At 47.2% G+C, this 20,591-nt stretch overlaps 1 protein-coding gene across 1 annotated transcript in view; it reads left to right on the top strand.

Moving 5' to 3' along the window:
* LOC119402464 (dipeptidyl peptidase 1) overlaps nt 1-20,591 on the top strand; it is a 99,683-nt gene that overhangs the window by 59,434 nt on the left and 19,658 nt on the right. The window contains exons 4-6 of the mRNA XM_037669621.2: nt 7,706-7,870; nt 13,269-13,391; nt 14,326-14,453. Of these exons, the coding sequence (XP_037525549.1) occupies nt 7,706-7,870; nt 13,269-13,391; nt 14,326-14,453 (416 nt within the window). The remainder of the gene's footprint in view (nt 1-7,705; nt 7,871-13,268; nt 13,392-14,325; nt 14,454-20,591) is intronic.

The raw sequence follows: 20,591 nt of genomic DNA, 5'->3' as shown, positions 1-20,591 counted from the left end.
CTTCTAATCTATCGTTACATTGTCGAGAGTGTAAATGCACGCCAAAATTCGATGAATGCGCAGTGTTGTACCGGCATAGAAATCAAGAAAAGCGCCTGATGATTGAAGCATGGCATATCGAGAATAGTGGTAGCGCATGCGTGAGCCAACCGTCCATTACCTTGCATAAAGATGAAATCAAATGCCTTAACAGTTATCTTTGGCGTAGGCCCCCACGCGTGCCGGATTGATACGTTTGCCTATTGCATGGGCATGCGCAGATAAATTTTCGTGCCTGCTTTCCTTTCCGCCGTCGTGCATCTATTCAGTTGTTAGTCGGCGTTTGTGGTGTCCTTTCTTATGTCCCTGTTTGCACGCCCTGTCTTTTTAGAATGAATACTTACCAACTAGCTCAGCTCTCTGTTGTTCTGAGGAAGTATGAAATTGCTTTGCGTAGAAATAATTTATTCGAGCTAACATAAATACACCGTACATAAAGCTTTCATTTTCAAAAGTGGTGCCAAAAATAGTTATTCGCAATAAAATTATGTAAAGCATACATACCGAATGCTGAGCGTACAGTATACCAGAAAGTGGTACACTTATTGTTCGAAATAAACTGCTCTGTAGGGAAATTATGAGAGGTTTCTTGTCCGCAAACGTGTTATATAGTAGCACGCACTGTGGCCCTAGAATTCGGACGCGCAGTTCGGAGGTTGTGGTTTTACATCCCACTGAGAGAACGAGTGAATTTTCGTCCACTCATTCATATCAATTTAGGTCGAAATTATTTCACTACAGTTAAGAAAACAACAACCATTGCAATGTATGCTTTCCTTGACTTGGTTGTCTACATTAGTTGTGTCCAGTGTGTGCGTTAACTAAATGCGTGTAACTAAATACGTTACTCGTTCCGCTAACAAAAAAAAGGAATGCGTTACCGCCCTACGTTACGTACAAAAACAACGTAATGCGTTACCGTTACTGTTACCGAAAACAGGTAACGCGCGTTACTTCTGCCGTTACTCCACAGTCAGAAATTCTAATCAGCGCGCCTTCGCTGCAGAAACCGGAGTAACAATTTAATGAACCCCGTGGTATATTTTACATAAAACCAACAACAAAAACAGAGATTTTACCGGAATTACTGATATAAGCAGAACACTTGGCACACGTGTGCCGGACTTTCGCTATACACTGGCCTAATGTTTACTGCAGATTTGCATGTGATGGCTTATAACTTTCGTAATTCGTCGGTAGCTTTCGTCCACTTTAATTCCTTTCAAATTATGCGAGAAATATTACATTGCAGTTAAGAAACCATAAATAATGTCCCCTATATTTTCATCGGCGTAATTGTCTGTCGCTTTCATTGGTTGCGTATAATACAGAAAAAAAGAGCCCCTCTGACGATCCCTCTTCTTTCGAACTTATAACTTTGTGGCACACGGTAATTCCATTTCTCAAAGTGACAGTAAACATACAATGAGATTTCATCATCAACGCTCTCTGGAAAGAAAACATCACTGATCTCTCAACAAATTTACGGTGATTCTGACAGCGTGCTTCTATCAGCCTACAAAGCATATACGCAGATCTTGTAGGGATAAAGAAATCCCTAACTTGCATAGTCCAGGAAAAAAAAACATGGTTGATCCCTCCGTCATAGGAATCGGAATAACACGAAAGTAAAGCGTGCCCTTACAGAAGTAAGTGAATTTTTCCTGTACACTGATATAAGCGAGTTTGCACAATGTATATTGATGTCTGGCAGCTAATGGAACCGTTTAACGTGTATGCACCCACTTTGATAACTGGTGGTACATCTCCATACCGACGACTAACGTCCATGTTAAATGATTAAACAAACCCTTGTGGTAGCTGTAGTAGTTAACGGTGCAAGCGTAATCAGAGAACGAGGTGTGATAGCCAGAAGAGCGTCGCATATTGGACGCAGAACTTGGTCGCCACCCCGCGGCATGTTAAAATGTGATTGAACACTGCGGCCGGACTAGAGGGAAACGCAAAGCGCGTCGTGCCGCCCCGGTAGCCCGGCCGCGATTTTTCTCGGGGTGAGCGCGTGAGCGGGGAACGCGGTGTTACAGCCAGATGAGGCAGGCGCGCGTCGCAGAGCTATTTTTGGTTTGGATTAGCGTGATTCTATGAGCGAGGCCGACGCATTTACGACGCTTGGGTCAATGTCGCCACCTCGCGGGGTGTTAAGGCATTGACAAAATTGAACTTCTATTGAAAACGCGCCGAATGGGACGGACGTGTAAAGTGTTGCAGGTGCTAATCGCGGAGGCCATAGTAATGACGAATTACTTTACCTTACTGCTCCTAGACGGTCCCGCCACCCCGCCGACCGGAAGAGTGGTAGATATAAAAGGAGCGTTTGTAAAGCCTCTAGAGTCTGTGAACGTGGCGCAGTGGATAGCGTGCCCGGCATCTGTTGCTGCGGACCGAGCGGTCGTGGGTTCGAAGCCCGGTGACGGAACCTTTTTTTCTTTGCCATCTGATCGTGTACCTTTTTGCGACGTCATTTCCGTGACGCAAATACGTCCTTGAAGTCTTGGTAGACCCCGGCATAAAACACTTTCGTGTTAAAAAAATATTCCTCATAAATCATTATTGCCCCTTCAGCCTATATGATTGCCGCGAAAATTGCGAGTGCTTATGCGAAGGCGTTCAAGGTCAGCCTCGCTCGCTCAGGAATTCAACAACCAGTAACGCATACCCGCAGTTAGCGGCAGATCAGAACTGATAAACAGCGCTGTACTATTGCGGTGACAAATTGCTGGCAACTACGACTTGAATAGTTTAAGCAACAGCTCTATTTGAAAGCTGTCGTCGGACAGCTTGCTCGCTTCTTATGCAATACGTCCGCAGCTGCGGTAAATACGTAGGTGGTCGACGGACGCATTAGACGATGCTCCTATCGCCAACGCCTGGCAGGCCGATGGCGGTCGGCCCCTGCGGCAGAATGATAGCTCTGGGAATGTGGCGCCTACGAGACAAAGCAGTTCTGTGGTGAGGCTCCCGGGATAATTGAAATAAAAAGTAACGAGTAACGCGACACCTCACGTTGCCGCAAAATGTCAACGTAAGTACGTTACCTGTTACAGTTACGAAATGGTAACGCGGACGTTACTAAATTACCGAAAAAAGTAACGCGTTGCGGGTGACGGCGTTACTTGCAACTCGTTACCACCAACACTAGTTGTGTCTGGCAAAGAAACGAGCCCCTCGAACAATTCCCCTTCTTTCGTACTGCGAGGACTTCTTCCCGGCACACTTGAGGGTTTAATGGTCAGCCGCCACCTCGTGCAAAGACCACTTGACACACTCTGGCTAAAAGAGTGTTCCACAATCGCCGCCTTGCGATTAAACGCACATAAATACCCTAAATAGTGGACGATGCAGCGCCCTCCATCATAACTCAATTGGTGGAGCATCGGACTCGTAATTCGATGGTTGTGGGTTCACATCTCAACGACGGAATGGGTCCACTTTAATTCATTTCGATTTAAGCCGAAAATATTATAGTTAAGAGAACAACAAATAATGGCAGCTATGCCTTGCTTGGCTTAAGGTGGGTCACCACCTTCGAGGAAAAAATTTACATTTGCACTCCAAAAGTTAAAATTATGGTTTTAGATTGTAGGGCTTAAGTAATCTTAAACTTCGAAATGATGAAATTGCTAAAAATGTGAAAATTGAAATTTATAAAAATCAAGATGTGCCAAAATATCCTTGTTGCACCAACAGACATACCTACAGCATGATCGATGCGATTCAAACGCGACTTGGCAGGTACGTAGTGAGGACAATATCCTGTGCATCTAGCCTCCACTATCACCACATCTCTAAGCTAAAGTGCATTATCACAAAAATACTGATAAGGGTGATATTTGGCAGGTTCGTTTTTCACACAATTGGTCATAGTACAAAAAGTTACCCCCCGATTTCAATAATTCTGCTTGAATGCACAGTACCACTTATAAAAAAATAGCAGGCAACATTTTATACCAGATTATTGATTAGAAGGAACGTTTTCACTGTTCGCGTAACTGTGGGATCCAGAAAATCATGTTTTGAGAAAAATGGCTTTAAAGATTTGAAGTGAATGCCAATGTAATAAAGGAATATTCAAATGTTTGTAAGTCACCAGGCTCATAGAGTGAGACCTCCTGTGAAGCGGCACAATCTTCTTTTAGGTGAGAAGAAGCGCGTATTTTTTTTTTCTGGCTCGTTTTGCGTCTCCAGTTCACTGTCATCTACGTGATCCACAGCGGGTCCACGCTTTGCATATTGGTTGGTTTGTTGGTTCCTATAGGGGAATAGCTCAACCCATTACGGGGGACCAGCCACGAAACGTGCGGCAGCAGAATTTGTGAAAAAAATAAAACAAAAGGAATCGTATGCAAAAAAGATAGTTTATAGTAAACCAAAAATGTTAGTGGCAAATTTGATTTCTTTATGAAATGTTAATTAAACGAGTGTTAAATATAGAGTTGATTCCTTAATTTGCATTGATGCTTCTTTTTCGTCGATACTTTGCCATATTTCATGGAGTAATCTAACATTCTCCTTGAAAGGCCACAACTAAGTCCAAGAGCTCGAAATGTCATAAGAAAAAACAGACAGCAAGCGAAAATGCGCGCAACTTAAACAACCGTGTGCCGCAGCCGTGTAGTGTAACTTTTAAAATAGATACAAAATACCATGTCCCACAAGCTTTAGAACGTACTTAGACAACTTAGCATTACGTAGTATGCATACGAAGAGACATTTATGACCAGATGGCAGGTGTTGTGAAATTATAAACATTCAGTTTCGGTTTCGGATCTGTCTAGGAGGGGTTGGACGAATGGTCATAATTTTCGAGCGGCTAAAGATAACTACACAATTATTATTGGTAAATATCCTTGAATAGACAGGAAACGTGAAACTGCTGAACCAAAAAAAAAAATTTTTTTTTCAAAAAATGCGGTTTTGAAGGACGTTACCTACCTTAATTGTCTGTTCGTTTCTTTAATTGTGTCCAACAGAGAAACGAGCCCCTCGAACAATTGCCCTTCTACGTAGTATTGGGAGTGAAGCGTGAAAGTTTCGTTGGACTAGAGCACTGCTTACATGGCGCGAAGTTTGCGGATGAGCTTCCTGAGGCTTTGTTTCTGTCACTTGCTGTGGCATTCCTTATTTTGCTCAAGATATTTCAACACCACCTGTGCCAATGAATACTGAGAACCACAATGAGTCGTCAGATCGCGTTTCTTAAAGTGGCCCTGCAACACCTTTCTTAGTTATATTGGAATAGTCAAATTATTGACGTATGACTTCACGAGTTATATGCCGCAAAAATTTTTCGAATCTGTCAAGTCTAAGTGGTGTTACCAAATTATAGAGATCACGTTCCGCAGCTTTCTCCCTCTACTCAACGCCGCGAGCGCGCGGAAAGCTGCGCGGGGCGTGAAGGGAGGGAGGACGGAGGTGCGAGGAGGCGCCGAAGAGTTACGTCAGCGCCGGCGGCATTTGTTTTCTTCATTTTTTTCTCTCTGGCGTCTCGGCGCAACCACGTGGTCTGTGGCGCCACTTCCGGTCGGCTCGCGTGGTCCTCGTCAGGCGGAGCCCATCGCACCGTGTATCGCGCGTGCTTGAAAACTGCGAGTTGCTTTGGTAATGTTGGGTGTGCACCTCGAACTGCCGTAGTGTTTTCATCGCTCTGCCAAACATGGACGCAAACCTGCGTGCGCGTTTGGAACGAATGACAGCTGAGATGGGTTTCGACCCACACTCCGATACACCGCCTCGTCGCACTGCTCGCGCTTGAATCGTATACAACACGGTAAAGCTGCGTGCACCCTTCTCCCAGTGGCGGTACTTCGATGCTGTTTGCTCTTCGAATGCGGGCGCACAGCGAGTGCGGGCTGACAACAAAGAACTAAAGACTAGAAGAAAGGATCGTGGGGCATAGGGCCGGCGCGGACCCATCCCCCGGCTGTCTGCAGCTACCGTGAAAATGCGAGTCTGCTTGGTTGCTGTGTCGCGGTTTCTCGGGAACTGAGACTACGGTGAGGATACGTCGAAGTACGGCTCGACGACATACTGAACCGACAGCGAACGGAACTCTCGCCATACAGCGAACACAGGTATCCTAAACTAGCCGGCGCCAGCATTGTTATCGGAGAAATGCTGCACGGCTGCCTCGGTCGCTCGTGAGAACGTGCCGACGATTCAGTTTCCAGCTGACGAGGCAACACTCGAACGGCTGCCGCTCTCAACGGCAACCGGCGATGGTCAAAAGCACAGAAATATTCACGATTTCGGCACTGCGTATGGTGAAGAAAATTCAACCACGTAACTACGAGCAGACGAGCTGTCGGTGAGACCGGAAGTGCTAATATTAATGTTTGTTCGGTGTTTTAACGGCATAACACAATATAAACATACATATTATCTACTTATTGAACTCAAAATTAACAACGAAGGTAATAATGAGGGTGTTATAGTGATTTTAACATCAGCCAATGGTGGAACTGCCGACAATCGCGTCATATTTTGCGGACTAATACATCATTTGTCGAGAGAAGAGGGAGCGATTTCCAGCTGACTTTGAGAATTTATTGTAGATTCCAGGCCGCTCGCTTTGCTCTAATATTTGGCTCGCGTGTTCTCGGGAGCCTCCACTACCGATTGGCAATGCTTTTTGACCTTGCTCAAAAAGTGTTGCAGGGCCCCTTTAACGTGACAGCTGTGGCAGTGTGGAAGACACATTGTACCTACAACCCTGTAGATCTGCTAAGGCAGTCGGCATCGAAAGCACCCGTGAGCAGCATAAAATGGCGCCGTATATACGAAACGCTGCCTGGCCTGGTTGGCGCCTTTTCTTTGTATTAAGGCATGCCCACTGACCAAAACATTTAAAGGAGTAGTTGTGCTCGAGGAACACAATATTGCCGTCAGTCATTGGCGACCTTTTAAAAGCGTTTACCATCTGAAAAACATTCTATATATAGATGTAACGGCTTACGTGTCGCCCTAAGGGTGTGTGCCAAAGACCCACTCTGTTCAACATGAAATTACTTGATGAACCTGCAAATGGTGCCGGCCACAACAAATGTCTGTTTCGAAGCGCAGAATTTCGTTACGAAGCGACTGCTAATATTAATTTCCTTTTCCTTTCCATCTGTTTGTTTTCTAAGGTGCAGTGGCGGTGCAGGTGATTGTGCAATGGTAACAGGGCCGATAAGGCGAGAGAAAGTTGCACCGCTGAAGCAGCAACTCGACGAAGCTCCAGCTGGCTCGGGCTATCTAAAAACTCGCAGCATCTCTCAAGCCTAAGACGTCTTCTCAGTCCATGTATTGTTCCTCCTCCGTCCCCCTCCGAAAGGTTTCTGCACCGAACGCGGTTTCGCACTTCCTCCTGGACCAGCCCACATTTTACCAAGCCACGATGTCATGCGTATGACGTCACAAATTTCTGCTGTCTGTGACGAAATCGCGTTATTATGTTTTGAATCCCTCCTGTTGGCGCCGACGCTGCCGCGGGACGCTCACGGTCAATTTTCGCGTTTGATGAGGCCTCTAGTGCTTTCGCCTTAATAAGTGCTGCCTTCTACGAAGAATATTTGTGCTTCCAATTGAGACATCGTTTCTATTATTCTTGCTTACGGGACTGCGTGCCGTATGCCCACGGCTGAAGTTGCTGTTCCTCGTGTGACAGGCGGGAGATTGGCGACGCCGTGGACCCTTTCAACAGCGAGGAGTTCGTGGTGCTCATCAACAAGGCACAGAGATCTTGGACGGCCAAGGTGCACGAGCCGTTCCGGGGCAAGACCCTCAACGAGATGATGAGCATCCGCGGTGGGCACCGCAACAGAAACTTCAGGTATAGAAGGCGTGCCTCGCACCGCGTAGCATTTGCGCTTTTTACTACATTTACGCGTTTCTGATTGACCAGATTGTGCAAGTAACTGCGGTTCATTTAGCATGGCAGTAGCAGCGCTTCGACGGCACTGCAGGGGACGGTTGGCTGAACATAATTTAAATTAACGCCATTTACTTTATGTGTGAGAATGAGGGCGATCGAGGAGAAATCACAAAAATTCTCCCTTTGTAACGACACCTTATCGAAGTGCAGCAAGCATAAGTAATTGCAGCATGTGTATTTATTTTCCTGGATATTTTTATGTATTGCCCCGCCACGGTGGTCTAGCGGTTACGGCGCTCGACTGCTGACCCGAAGGTCACGGGATCGAATCCCGGCCGCGGTGGCTGCATTTTCGATGGAGGCGAAAATGTTTGAGGCCCGTGTACTTAGATTTAGGTGCACGTTAAAGAACCCCAGGTGGTCGAAATTTCCGGAGCCCTCCACTACGGCGTCTCTCATAATCATATCGTGGTTTTGGGACGTTAAACCCTAGATATTATTTTTTTTATTGTTTATATAGAAAGTAAATACGTACATATGCCATTTGCATAAACTGTATATAAATAAATAACTATTATGGAAGCAAAATACAACGATTTCAGTGTAGCTGTGGCTCTCGGAATGGGACGATGTAGTGCACAATCATCGGCAATGCGTGTCGGAATGCGTGTTACAGGGTAAGACAAAAAAGCTATACAGTCAGGCTCTTTTTATACGTGGGAGCTTTATCAGGAAACTTCCGTGAGGCACATTGTGAAACGCTTTCCCGAGCATACAGAACGTATCAATGGGTACGTTACGACTTATGCTATTGTACAAAATATAAGAAAGATGCTGCACGACTGTGGGATGGGAAGCCTCTCAGAAAAACGGGCTCGTTAATGTAGTCGAGGTACAGACAGCATCAGTTTAACCATAGGCGTGCGCAGGGTTCCCGATTAGGGGGGGCAAAGGTTCATCGCAGCGCCCCCCCCCACCCTACTAAGTCAATGTATGGGGAAGATTTTGCGCCCCCCCCCCTCCTAGGTGACTAGAAGGGTCAATGTACGGGTCGAATTTTGCGCCCCCCCCCTCTTAGATGGTTAGGGGGGGCGGCCGCCCCCCCCTGTCCCCCCCTGTGCGCACGCTTATGAGTTTAACGACGTGAAACTAAATAATGGGTTGTGTTCGTGGTGTTGCACAGGAGGGCATAGCTCCGACAGGATGACGAGACATAATTTTTGGGTGACATGGCTGGTATTACCTATATCGTCCAATCAGCACGAACAGATATCTTGGTCAAACTGACACTTCAACAACGTGGCAGAAAATTCCTCTGAATGTATGATTTGTTGTTTGTTATTTGTATCCTTTAGCTGGTGTCATCATTACCACGTGATGATGGTAGGCTTAGTAATTCAATTAGCTGTATTAGGCATGCACCGTCAAAAGCGTTATGCTCGGAATGTTATGGGGGTTATTAGGGAGTTTTAGCTTGTACGTATACTTCTTTACGTTACCGTGTTACCGGATACCGGATAGAATCTGCGCATGCGCGAACCTTTACGGAACGTAAACTTTTGCGGAACGTAAACTACTCGCCGGATAGGCTTTAGGTTCACGGCCTTATCTCGCAAATCCACCTTCGTTCGTGGCTACTCGCGATATCCGCTTCGCGGAGACTCCAGCCGCCGAGTGAAAATAAGCCGAAGTGCGAGCGCCACTTACGATCACCTTATTTCAGCCGGATTACCGAGGCTAGAGCGACCTAGAATACCGAATCCGCAAACGTGAGAGGCCTAAAGACGCTGACAGGCTGGATAGGTGGCGCCATCTAGCGGGTCCATGGTGTACCAGGCAAGCACAAAATTGTTATTGCAGAAACATTGGGCGTTCTACTTCCAATGCAAATGCCTTGCAGCAGCATAATTACGAATGAGTTGCCTTTTTAATCATTTTGTCCCCTCAAGAACACTAAGCGAAAACAAACGTGTTCATGATTCTGGTTGCACGAAGCGTCACAAGATGTCGACACCATCGTCCGGTAACCCGAACCCGGTATTGCTACACCTCTTCGCTTATACCGGGACCGAAATACTCCACACGCTAAAAACCTCTCATGATTTTTCCGCAGCGTAATTCAATATTATCTAAATTAAAGGTAGTTTAAGTGCAGTTTAAATGCAGTTATCATGACCATTTAGTGGTTTGCGCAAACGTAAAAGTTTACGTACGTACGTAAAGGTTTAAGTTTGGGCAGCTAAAAAGCTTTACTAAAACTCGAGTTCCGGTAAAGCGGTCAACGTAATCCGGTAACGGTAACGTAAAGAAGTATACGTTACAAGCTAAAACTCCCTATTGTAAAGAAAGGGCGCCTACGTGTTCTATGTGAGGAAGCAGCAACGGGAACTCGCACCCACACGAGAAATTACACGGACACACAACTGTGTTTATTGGCAGACAACTGTGTTGCCTGGCTGACAACTGGCTGACAACTGAGCGTATTGGCATATAACGCTCCTTATAAATGCCAGAGCGAAGCACGGCAAAAAAAAAAAAAAAAGAGGAATGGGATAACGAGGTTTCACAGCGCACAGCGCCAACCAAGGAAAAAACCGCAACAAAACGTGATCTTTGATTTTTCTTTGACATCTGATGCCCTACAGCCGCACCCAGAAGATAAGAACTCAGCATCAAAGAGGGCAAGAGAAGGGGTGCTAACGCACTCGTTATGAAATTTCTTAATACGGTAGGCTTCCAAACTGATGCGCGCAGTCTTGTCTTCACTCTGACCTAGCATCGTCGTCCCTTCAAACCGGGCCACACACCGTCTGCACTAAAACTGACATGCGCAACTATGTGGGCGTACGTGTCATCTAGATTTTGCAATTTCTGTGCGTGTTCGCCCAAACGGTCGTTGAGACAGCGCCCAGCTTCGCTAACGTAGAACATCTTCTTCTTCTGGCATCCACGTTCGCTGGTGTTGCAAAACGCGGGAACTAAAATGGGCACTGTTGCAAATACGTGGGCAATAAATTGTGTTGTCAGTCAGCGCTTGTGTGCACGTGTCGTTCGCGATGTTACTTCCTTGCTCCATAGTGGACCAACTCGCCCAAAGAGAAAGTATTGATACGCGTGCTAAGGTGCAGACGAATAAAAGTTCAGCACGCGCCTTGCAGGACCAAAATAAAGTTTTTCAACCAACCAACCAACTATTGCAACAGTAATAACTGTCGGGGTTTACGTCCCAAAATCACGAAATGATTATGAGGGACGCCATAGTGGAGGGCTCCGGAAATTTTGACTACCTAGTGTTCCTTAACGTGCACCTAAATCTAAGCACACGGGCCTCTAGCATTTCGCCTCCATCGAGATGCGGCCGCTGCGGCCGGCACTCGATCCCGCGACCTTCGAGTCAGCAGTCGAGCACCTTAACCACTAGGACACCGTGGCGGGTGGTTTCGCAATCCGGAGTGGGGAAGAATTGTTTTCACCACAAATGTAGTTCTTCGCAAAAATAGTACATCTCATGAAAGCAGCAGTGAAAAGTGGTTGTGTAGCGCTCTTGCTTTGGTGTAAGAAAGCTCTTCTACTGAACAGTATTCAAACCAAGGGCTTAGGTTGCGGGTTCGGATCCCACCGACGGAAAGGGTGATTTCTCGTCCGCATTAATGATTTCACTTGACGTCAAAATTACAACTACTGTTAAATACATCCATTAATGCACCCTATGATTGGCCTAATTGTTTGTTAGATTCATTTGCTTGTGTCTAACAAAGAAACGAGCACCTCGAAAGGATTCCCCTTAATTGGGCAATACAGAGGTGACATGTATATTAGACAACTAAATATCGCAATGAGTTGAACAAAGAAAAGTGAGAAATCGACACGTCTTTAGAAGTTGTGCATCATTAATTGGGGTCGACCTGTGATTTCCAACGCCGTGTAAATTCTACCAATGAGTTATTTCGTCAGCATTATGAATCACAGCGCAACTGCCAAGACAGGTGCGTCAGAAAATAAAAGGGGGGCCGAACAATGTGGTTTATCATGCATCACAAACTCGCGCGGATGTTTACATTCCTCAGCATTGTCGTCGATTGAGCAGAAAATAACGCAATTAGGCATGCGTGCATACCTTGAACAACACATTGACTTATACTGGAAACAGGAGGGTGTAATAAAACTGTATTCTTCGGTGTCAACGCGTTGGTGGGCTATTTGGTGTGAATCCATAGAGAAATTTTAACACGAAATGACACCACAAGAAAGGAAACAGGACAAAGCGCTACTCTCAATTGACATCGTTTATTGCGTCACTTACACAGACCAGATACCAGAAGAGCATGCGTGGTGTACATCATGCGCAGCAACTACAACGACTTGATCAACCGAGCGCACTCTTGACAGCGCATCCAAAAATAAAGAAACTTGAGTACTAAACAAGGTTAAAGAACCAACACTAATGCACTGCGGACCGAATGCCTGTATATATGAAGAAAAAGCTTCTGATAATTCCCGAGCGGTGGTGTCACAGCTCTTGTTTAAGATAGTTAAAAAGGTTGCAGGATGCGCGTCTCCTAAGTGTGGCAGTGACGTCAGTCTGAGGTTTTGCTTCAGAAACTGAAAGTCAAAGGCCAGAGGTGTAACAGTGACACACAAAGAAGAGGCCTGCAGTTGTGCCCTATTGCCAAAGAGTGGCTCACAATCTTAATAATGTGGCCACTAGGTGCCCAATTCAAGTAGCATTTTCTCCCCCCGGAAACTCTCAATGCTGTGCAGGCGTATTTATAAAGAAAATAAAAAACCGCAATGTGCAAAGAAACACCTGAAGTTTGTAGAATGCAGCATTGGGTGCGGTCTACAAGATTCCACTCTCTTGTGGCAAAGTGTACGCATGTCAGTCAGGCCGCTTTGTTAATGAGCGCCTTAAAGAACGTGAGCGATGTCTGCCGACTGGTACAGGCTCCCATTTAGCTCAACAGTGCAAAAAGTACAATTGTCAAGCTTTCTTTAGACAGACCACTATTTTGTTTGACAGACCACCACCAGCCGGGAATTACCGGAAGCTTTTTTCATACAGTCACTGGGTTCGCAGTGCATTAGTGTTGCTTCTTTAACCTTGTTTAGCGCTGAATTCTCTTTATTTGGATGCGCTCTCACGTGTGCGCTCGGTTGATCAAGTTGTGCTGGTCGCTGTTCATGGTGTACACCACGCATGTACTTCTGGTATCTGGTCTGCATAAAGAGTAGAGTGGCGCAATAAACGTTGTCAGTTGAGAGTAGCACTTTGTCCTGTCTTCTTTTTTGCGGTGTCGTTTCACGCTAGAAAAGAGAATCTCTCGTAGGAGATAAGAATGCGTCGGCTTCGTTTCAGGAATCCGCCACCAGCAGCTGTAACCGAGGAGCAGCGGAAGCTCGCCAGTGCGCTTCCAGAGGAGTTCGACTGGAGAAATGTCAGCGGCGTCAACTACGTCTCACCCGTCCGCAATCAAGGTTCGTACTCGTCACTCGTTAAAGGGACGTTGAGGCCGAAACTTGAAGAAAATAATGAATTCACAAACTGCCGTGTCTAGAGAAGGTGACGTTTAACGTACCCGGGAACGGGCGTGTCAACCATGCTAGCCGTCGCCCGCGTCTCTCAAGGCGCTCCGCTCCCACTACGGTTCCTACAACCAATCCGAAGGGCACCGGCAGCGAACAATGTGGGTGGTACAAGTCTCAGCGCCTTTGTGCAAGGGGGAGAGTGATAAATAGAGGAGAGGTGGAGTAAGGGAAGTAGCAGGACAGCAAAATGTCCCCCCCCCCTTCTTGATAACTGGGTTATGGCCACGTAAGTTTTTGACGATAATGGCGGCCGAAGGCCCCTGATGTTGCATGCCAAGAACTTTTTGTTTCGCGTCCTTTACCCTCAGAAAGCCAGGGACCAAAGAAGCATGTCATCGCTTCATCTTCGTTTCTTCATCCGTTGTGAAGCATGTTGTCTTCTGGACCCTACCATCATGAGGGGGCCCTGCGACGAACCTTCGCCCCCAATCGGGAACCCCACGCGCGCCTATGTTTCTCCTGTGTTCTTAAACTTTTATTTCAAGCTCATTTATTTATTACGCAGCTACAGGATACACAAAAAGTTGTGCATTAAACAAGTATGAGACATGCTGAGTAAGCTACATCGCCGTGACCCTTTCAGCCTGACCGCTTTTACGGAATGTTTACCGCTGCTCAATGCAATACGCTGTATTTGAAGTCAGGTGCAAAGTTTCAATGCCGCTTCTTATAACTAAAGGACAAACGCCGCGATCGCTCCCGTATCTGTCTCTTCACCAATACTTGTTATTTTTCCTGTTTTTGTGTTTGCAGAAATCTGCCTGATCATTAAGCGTACGTCAGAGCCAGCTAGTTGTTTACAGTGATGTTTCTGCACCACCAGGAAGCTGCGGTAGCTGCTACGCCTTCTCATCGATGGCCCTGCTGGAGTCCAGGCTACGCATCGCAACCAACAACAAAGTGAAGCGTGTTTTCTCGCCTCAAGATATCGTCTCCTGCTCGCCCTACTCACAAGGTTCGCAATTCACGTTTGAACGTGGTAGTTCTACAACAAGTGTCTTGCATCGCCCTTACTTTCGAGGGGCAAGATCGCATTTCTTAAAGGGGACAAATTAAGCTTTCGTTTCTTGGCCAACTTTCGTGGCATTCAAAGATGACTGCGAGTCTTGACGAACGAAGTTGTCACAGCCATCGCTGTCCTACCGTCGTCTTCTGATGCGGTAAGTATTACGACGACTTGGTAGTGATGTCGCACCGGGCACGAATACCAGAAAGTGTTTCGATGATTCCCACGTTATCAATTGATTGCAGTGGATGGGTTTACTGTGGCTGCAAAGAGACCTCAAGTTTATCGCTATACCAGAGACTTAGGCACATTCATTCATTCATTCATTCATTCATTTCAAGAAACCCCTATGTAAAGGCCCTCACTGGAGGGTATTACATAGGAGGGTAGGAGAAAAAAGGATTCAATGCAATAGAGACACAGCAAGTATAAAAAATGGCAAAAATAGCAAGACTCGCTTAAGCGTAATAAAAAAAGCAACACAACAAAGCAACACAAAATAACAGAATCACATGATAACAGACCTCAAGATAAAAGTGAATGGGCTATCGAGAACACAACGTGAATGAAGACTACACTTTGTGGTAATTTTTTAGAAGGTCATTAAATTTCGAAGCATTGATTTCCGTTGCGATTTTACGAGGCAGCCGGTTCCATTGAATTAGGGTTTTTGGATTGAACCAAAAAATGAAGTACGGCATGCGATGCGTTGGATCTTGAGATGGTGATCACGGCGCGGAAAGATGGCTGAAGGTGAGAGAACCGGATGATGATAAATTCTATGAAAAAAAAAACTCACAGTTTCGCCGCAAGGACGAAGCAATGAATGCGATAGCAAGAAATTAGAATGTCACACGAAGAACGAGAAGAAGCTCGATACTTGCAGCGCCTGTCACAGTTCTTACGTCTTTGTGCTTGAGCAACGCGCTGCAAGCGTCGACAATGGAGAATCAGATGCTCTTAGATGTTTCTTTTTTCTTTTAAACTGCGGCGCGTGGAGTGACCGCCTGCGTTTCATGCCACACGGGGACGTCTGATGCAAGGTGCGCCCGGTGCTCTTTGTTTTTTTTTTTTCATCCACATCACGAGTGGGTACAGAAAAGGGTGACATTGTCGTGCGCGTCTCAATGGCAGTTTTCAAATTTAAAGAAAATTAGGAGCGTTGCGTCTGCAAGTGTCGACAATGGAAAATCAGATGCTCTTAGATATTTCTTTTTCTTTTGAACTGCGGCGCGTGGAGTGACCCCCTGCGTTTCTTGCCACACGGGGGCGTCTGATGCAAGGTGTGCCTAGAGTTACTGTATAATGACGCAAGACACACATGTTCAAACTAAGCGCGCAGGTTCGTGCGCCCTCCAAGAGAACAGCGGCCCGATGTTAAAACAAGAAAAGGCCGTCATGGCGCGCGACTTCCCAGCGCATGATGCGATGAAGAAGTGACGCGCCGCTCGAGGACTTCTCGGAGATTGATTCTTTTTTTTTTTTGGGTCTCCTGCGAAAAACGTTGTGAGCATCTTTCATTTTACTTTTCGGGCACAAGTTAGCCCCTCAATAAATAGTTATTCGCATACTGCCTGAATTGTGCATTACAATATGCTACCTTTAGGTAGCAGGGTTGCGCATAGGTCCGGCTAGCAACCACATCTATGCGGTGAAGTCGCATTCCGTTTTTGCAGGCGACATGCCTACTGTGTCGCCGATTAACATGCTTGGGGTGTCGAAGACCGGCGATAAACATTGGCTGTTGATGACTAGTGTTAATTCAGTTCGCTGCAGCGGCGGCGTCCAGAAATATAAAAATTGGACCGAGCGTTAGCTTCTCCGCAATGCATGGTTGCTAGCGCCGTTCGGAAGACAGATGCGCAACTCTGCTACCTAAAGGTAGCAAATACAGTAACTCTAGGTGTGCCCGGTGATCTTTGTTTTTTTCCTCTTCCACATCACGAGTGGGTACAGAAAAGGGCCGCTTTGTCGTGCGCGTCTCAGGGGCAGTTTTCAAACTGAAAGAAAATTAGGAGCGTGGCGTGATAGAAAACACGCTCAAGCTTCTCCGAGATTTGCTTACCGCCAGCGGTAAATAATGTATATAAATAACTCGCCGTTATTTCGCCGGCGCATGCATGGAGCATGGTTCAGTTGTCTAATGCAGCGGGCTGGGGACCAAGGGGTCGATGGTTCGGATCCCCGGTCGGGTGCTTCGGATTTCTTTTTCTTGTGCTTTATTTTTCTTTGCGACTTTTTATATATATACATGCATATACATATACAGGGCATAACGGCGACGGCAAAAATCAGCCGAGAGTGTCATATAATTGCTATCGCAATAAAAGAGATAAGCGGTTTACGACTATGGAAAAGGACCTGAACGAGGTTTTAAAGCAGTGACGTCGGCGTTCGTGTGCCCTCGTGTATTTCTTAGCGGCCAAGCAGACACGTGCTCGATGTCAGTGAGCATGTCAGTGAGCCCACGGCCGCTCTTCTTCTTCCTCACACCCAGAAGAGCAAGCGGTTACGCACGTAGGCGAACCACCGCTGTCGGAGAGGTAGAAGCAGCGCGCGCACGTCGTCCTTTGCACGGCTACACTGACCTAGAAGAAGGCTCACTGCGCGGCAGCGGGGTAGGTGAAGCCGCTGATGTTACCTGTGGTCACAGACGGCATACATTCTTCTCGCCGGGCCCGACAACGGAAGAGGAGCGGAGCTAGAGGAGAGACGTCACGCGAAGGAACGAAGGGTGAACGAAGGCAACGCGGCAAAAAAACATGGCGGCTTTGACGTCATCATAACTTGTTGCAGCGTGGTCACGTGAGGGAAGTAGGGGGTCCCCAACGGTCCTCTTTGAGGGTGTCAGTAGCGCGAGGGTAGAGTGACCTAGAATAGGGGGAGTGTCCAAAGCGCCGCGCGAATACATGGGAGGAGCGAGGGCCTTTCGCGGTGAACTTCCGCGCCGCGGCGCTGCCGTGCCGGACCCGTGGGCTTTCTCTGCGGCGGAAGCCGCGTCAAAGCGGCGAGCGTCTGCTACGCGCGTGATATTTTGGCCGCTATTAGCTAAAATTACGGAAATTTGGGCAATATTTAATAATACGTCACTGCAACATAATACAGCAGCGACTCATCACACAGAAAACACGTTTGTTAGTTTGTGTGTTGTGAAACGGGGATTTTGTATATATTCTTTCAGCTGGTTTGTCACCGCATTGGTCCACATTTCCGCGGCTGTTTGAGGAACGCATCCTGCGTGCACTTCAGCGTGAGAAAAGGCGCTTAACTTACTTTCGTGTGGAATGACGAAAGAAAACTTGCTGCAGGAAAGAATAAACTGGAGATAACCAGGAGAACGTGACACATAATGCACGTAGTAACTATAGCTCATGCATGCTAACGCGTTTGCACCCTTCATATCCTATCTTTTATTTCGTGCATTCGATTTGTTTTACAAGGCTGCCTACAGCACTCTGCTGTTTCAAGCCATTTCATGCGAAGCCGAATGTGTCAGTCGGCGTGGCCGCGGTACCAAAAGTAAAAAATTACTCGCGTCTCGTTCACGTGGTATACAGGAAAATTAGCACGGAGGGGCACGAATGTACGTATGCCCAACACGACCGATAGGTCACGGCATCACTAACTTGACATGCTTGCCATTTGCGCAACGACTAACAATAATAATATGGTGTGTGGCGCGCAAACCCACTTTCTGTAGCCAGAAATAATTCTGACGATGTGTGGTCTGACGACTTGTTTCCGTCAGGCTATAAAAGACGTGGTGGTCACCTGTATCGATGTAAACATGTTTGACTTACCCATACATTTTGAAGAACTGACCGCATAGGTAAAATGTATGCGAAAAAATTGTATGAAAAAAAAACACGGTCTCTTATGCATTCGCCTGAGACGACTCGAAAACGAAAGCCATATTTTTCGTCAGTCGATGCATTGATCCTCCCTCGCCCCTCTCTGAAAGCTTTCTTTAGTACATAACGTGCTTTCGGACTGCCGGCAGGATCGAAGGCATTGCAAGCTTTCTGCACCTCACCTGCTTTTACATTGCCTCTGTGTTCGGCCCCCGATCACGGAGGCAATGCAAAGCGACCGTGTCATGTGATTTGTGTGGATAAATTTCATTTAAGTATGCTAAAGATGGGTACGAATGGGTTTGAAGTAAGCGTAACGAGACTGCCTGTGCTCAATTGAGTTTTGAATGTGGGATCGGGAAAGCCCGCCTCGCCATGTAATAATACTTGGTGATCTCGTTGTGTGCGGTTGGAGTGTCCTTATGCCCTGCGTTGTCGGCGCTGCAGCCATCGCCCATGTCGAGAGCAGCGCAGTTCCCCGACGCCGCCTGCACCGCTTGCGGGCAGGCCGCTACATTAGCTCACATGCTTTGGGAGTGCGGGTCGCTCGGTCCGACTTACAGCAAGGCCGAGTGGGATGCGCTTTTGCGCAGCCCAAACCTACAGGACCAAATCCTGGCCGTCCAGTGCGCCCGCGACAGGGCTGTTAGGCTAGACCTGCCGGTCCCAACGTGGGAGTAGCCGGGTGGCACGGGGCAACCTCTGCGTCTGCACTGGACTCTTAATAAAGCTGTACTCCCTCTCTCTCTCTCTCATGTGATGGCATCATGATATGCGGTCACGTTGAATGACGTCAAAGTAACGTCACAAGTTCTGTCGACGTCATCGCGTGATGATATTATGCATCACTCGTGTTGGCTATGCGGGACGCCGACGGTCAATTTTCGTGTTTGATGAGGTATCTAAGGCTCTACCTCAAAAAAATCAGGACAAAGTAAATGAAACGATAACAGTGCATCATCGTGTATGCCTCACTTCACGTTACGAGCGATCGCCCGAAAACAAACGTGATTCTCAGTTCAGAGCAGCTGATTGCATGCGTCTGCGGGACAAAGGAGGCTTGCTTTACCCGTATTTCAGCTGACTGTGCGTGCAATTTACTTTTTTTATTACTCTTAATTCGAGCATGCGTGATGCTATTGCCCGATTACTCGTGCGAGTAAGGTTTCTTGTTTTCGTTCTTTGCTAGTGCGTGTCCGTTTTGCGCGTTTTTACACACGCACCAACGTTCTCGAACTCTGTGACCGGAACTAGGCCACGCTGATGCCGCTTGACACATGATTTTTTGCATTCTGTTGTTGCCCCAGCACTAACACAACGCTTAAAGATGGATAAGCTCCATTCCGCACCGCATTTTAAAACTTAAGGAGACTTCAAGCGCCCTGTGCGGAAACGCGGCGCAAGAAACTACAGCGCGTAGCAGACGCCCCTCGCTTTCCGCGCGCTTCCCGAGCGCGGAAAGCCCACGGGTCCGGCGCAGCAGCGGCGCGGCGCGGGAGTTCACGGCAAAAGGCCCACGCGGGAGCCGGCGCTTTGGACACTCCCCCTATTCTAGGTCACTCTAGCGAGGGTGTCGATCGCTCATGCAAACTTCAAAATTCATTTAAAATAACTTCTAAGCTAAATTCGCTGTTGGTATTTTGCAGATGATATACGCATGTTCACTGGAATCGATCCCGCAGGCTATCTCGGCCGCGAAATTTTGTGTCAGTTCCCCTTTAAACTGCTGCGTACCACGTGTCACAACCGTAGAGATCCATGTAGCGGTGAGTGAGTACGAACTTTATTCAGGTCCTGAGGTGAAAGAAAGCGGTGCCGAAGGCCCCGTCATCAATCCGGCGGCTCCACCCAGGTCGGGGCCGGTAGACAGAGTCCTTCGGCGACGGCCCGGGCCCTCTGGACAGCCTTGAGCTGAGCTATGAGCTCTGTGCTTTGAAGCGCTGAGTCCCATGACGACTGGTCAGAAAAATCTGTACCCGCGTTGGCAGGGCACAGCCAGAGCATGTGCTCGAAATTGTTGTATTCGTGGCCACAGTGCGAGCATACAGCAGGAAAGTCAGGATTGCTCCTGCTTAGTGTCGTCGGTGTTATGTATGTTCGAGTCTGCAACTGTCTGTAAGTGATTGCTTGTGCTCTGTTGAGCTTTGTGTGAGGAGGAGGAAAAGTTTGACGTCCTAACCTATGGTGAGAGGTGAGTTCGTGGTATGACACGAGCGGGTCTTTGTTATCGAGGTTC

This window comes from Rhipicephalus sanguineus, chromosome 8 (assembly GCF_013339695.2).
Source record: "Rhipicephalus sanguineus isolate Rsan-2018 chromosome 8, BIME_Rsan_1.4, whole genome shotgun sequence".
NCBI classification, from domain to species: domain Eukaryota; kingdom Metazoa; phylum Arthropoda; class Arachnida; order Ixodida; family Ixodidae; genus Rhipicephalus; species Rhipicephalus sanguineus.
Note: the sequence above shows the minus strand (reverse complement) of the source record. Positions and strands in the feature narration are given on the sequence as shown.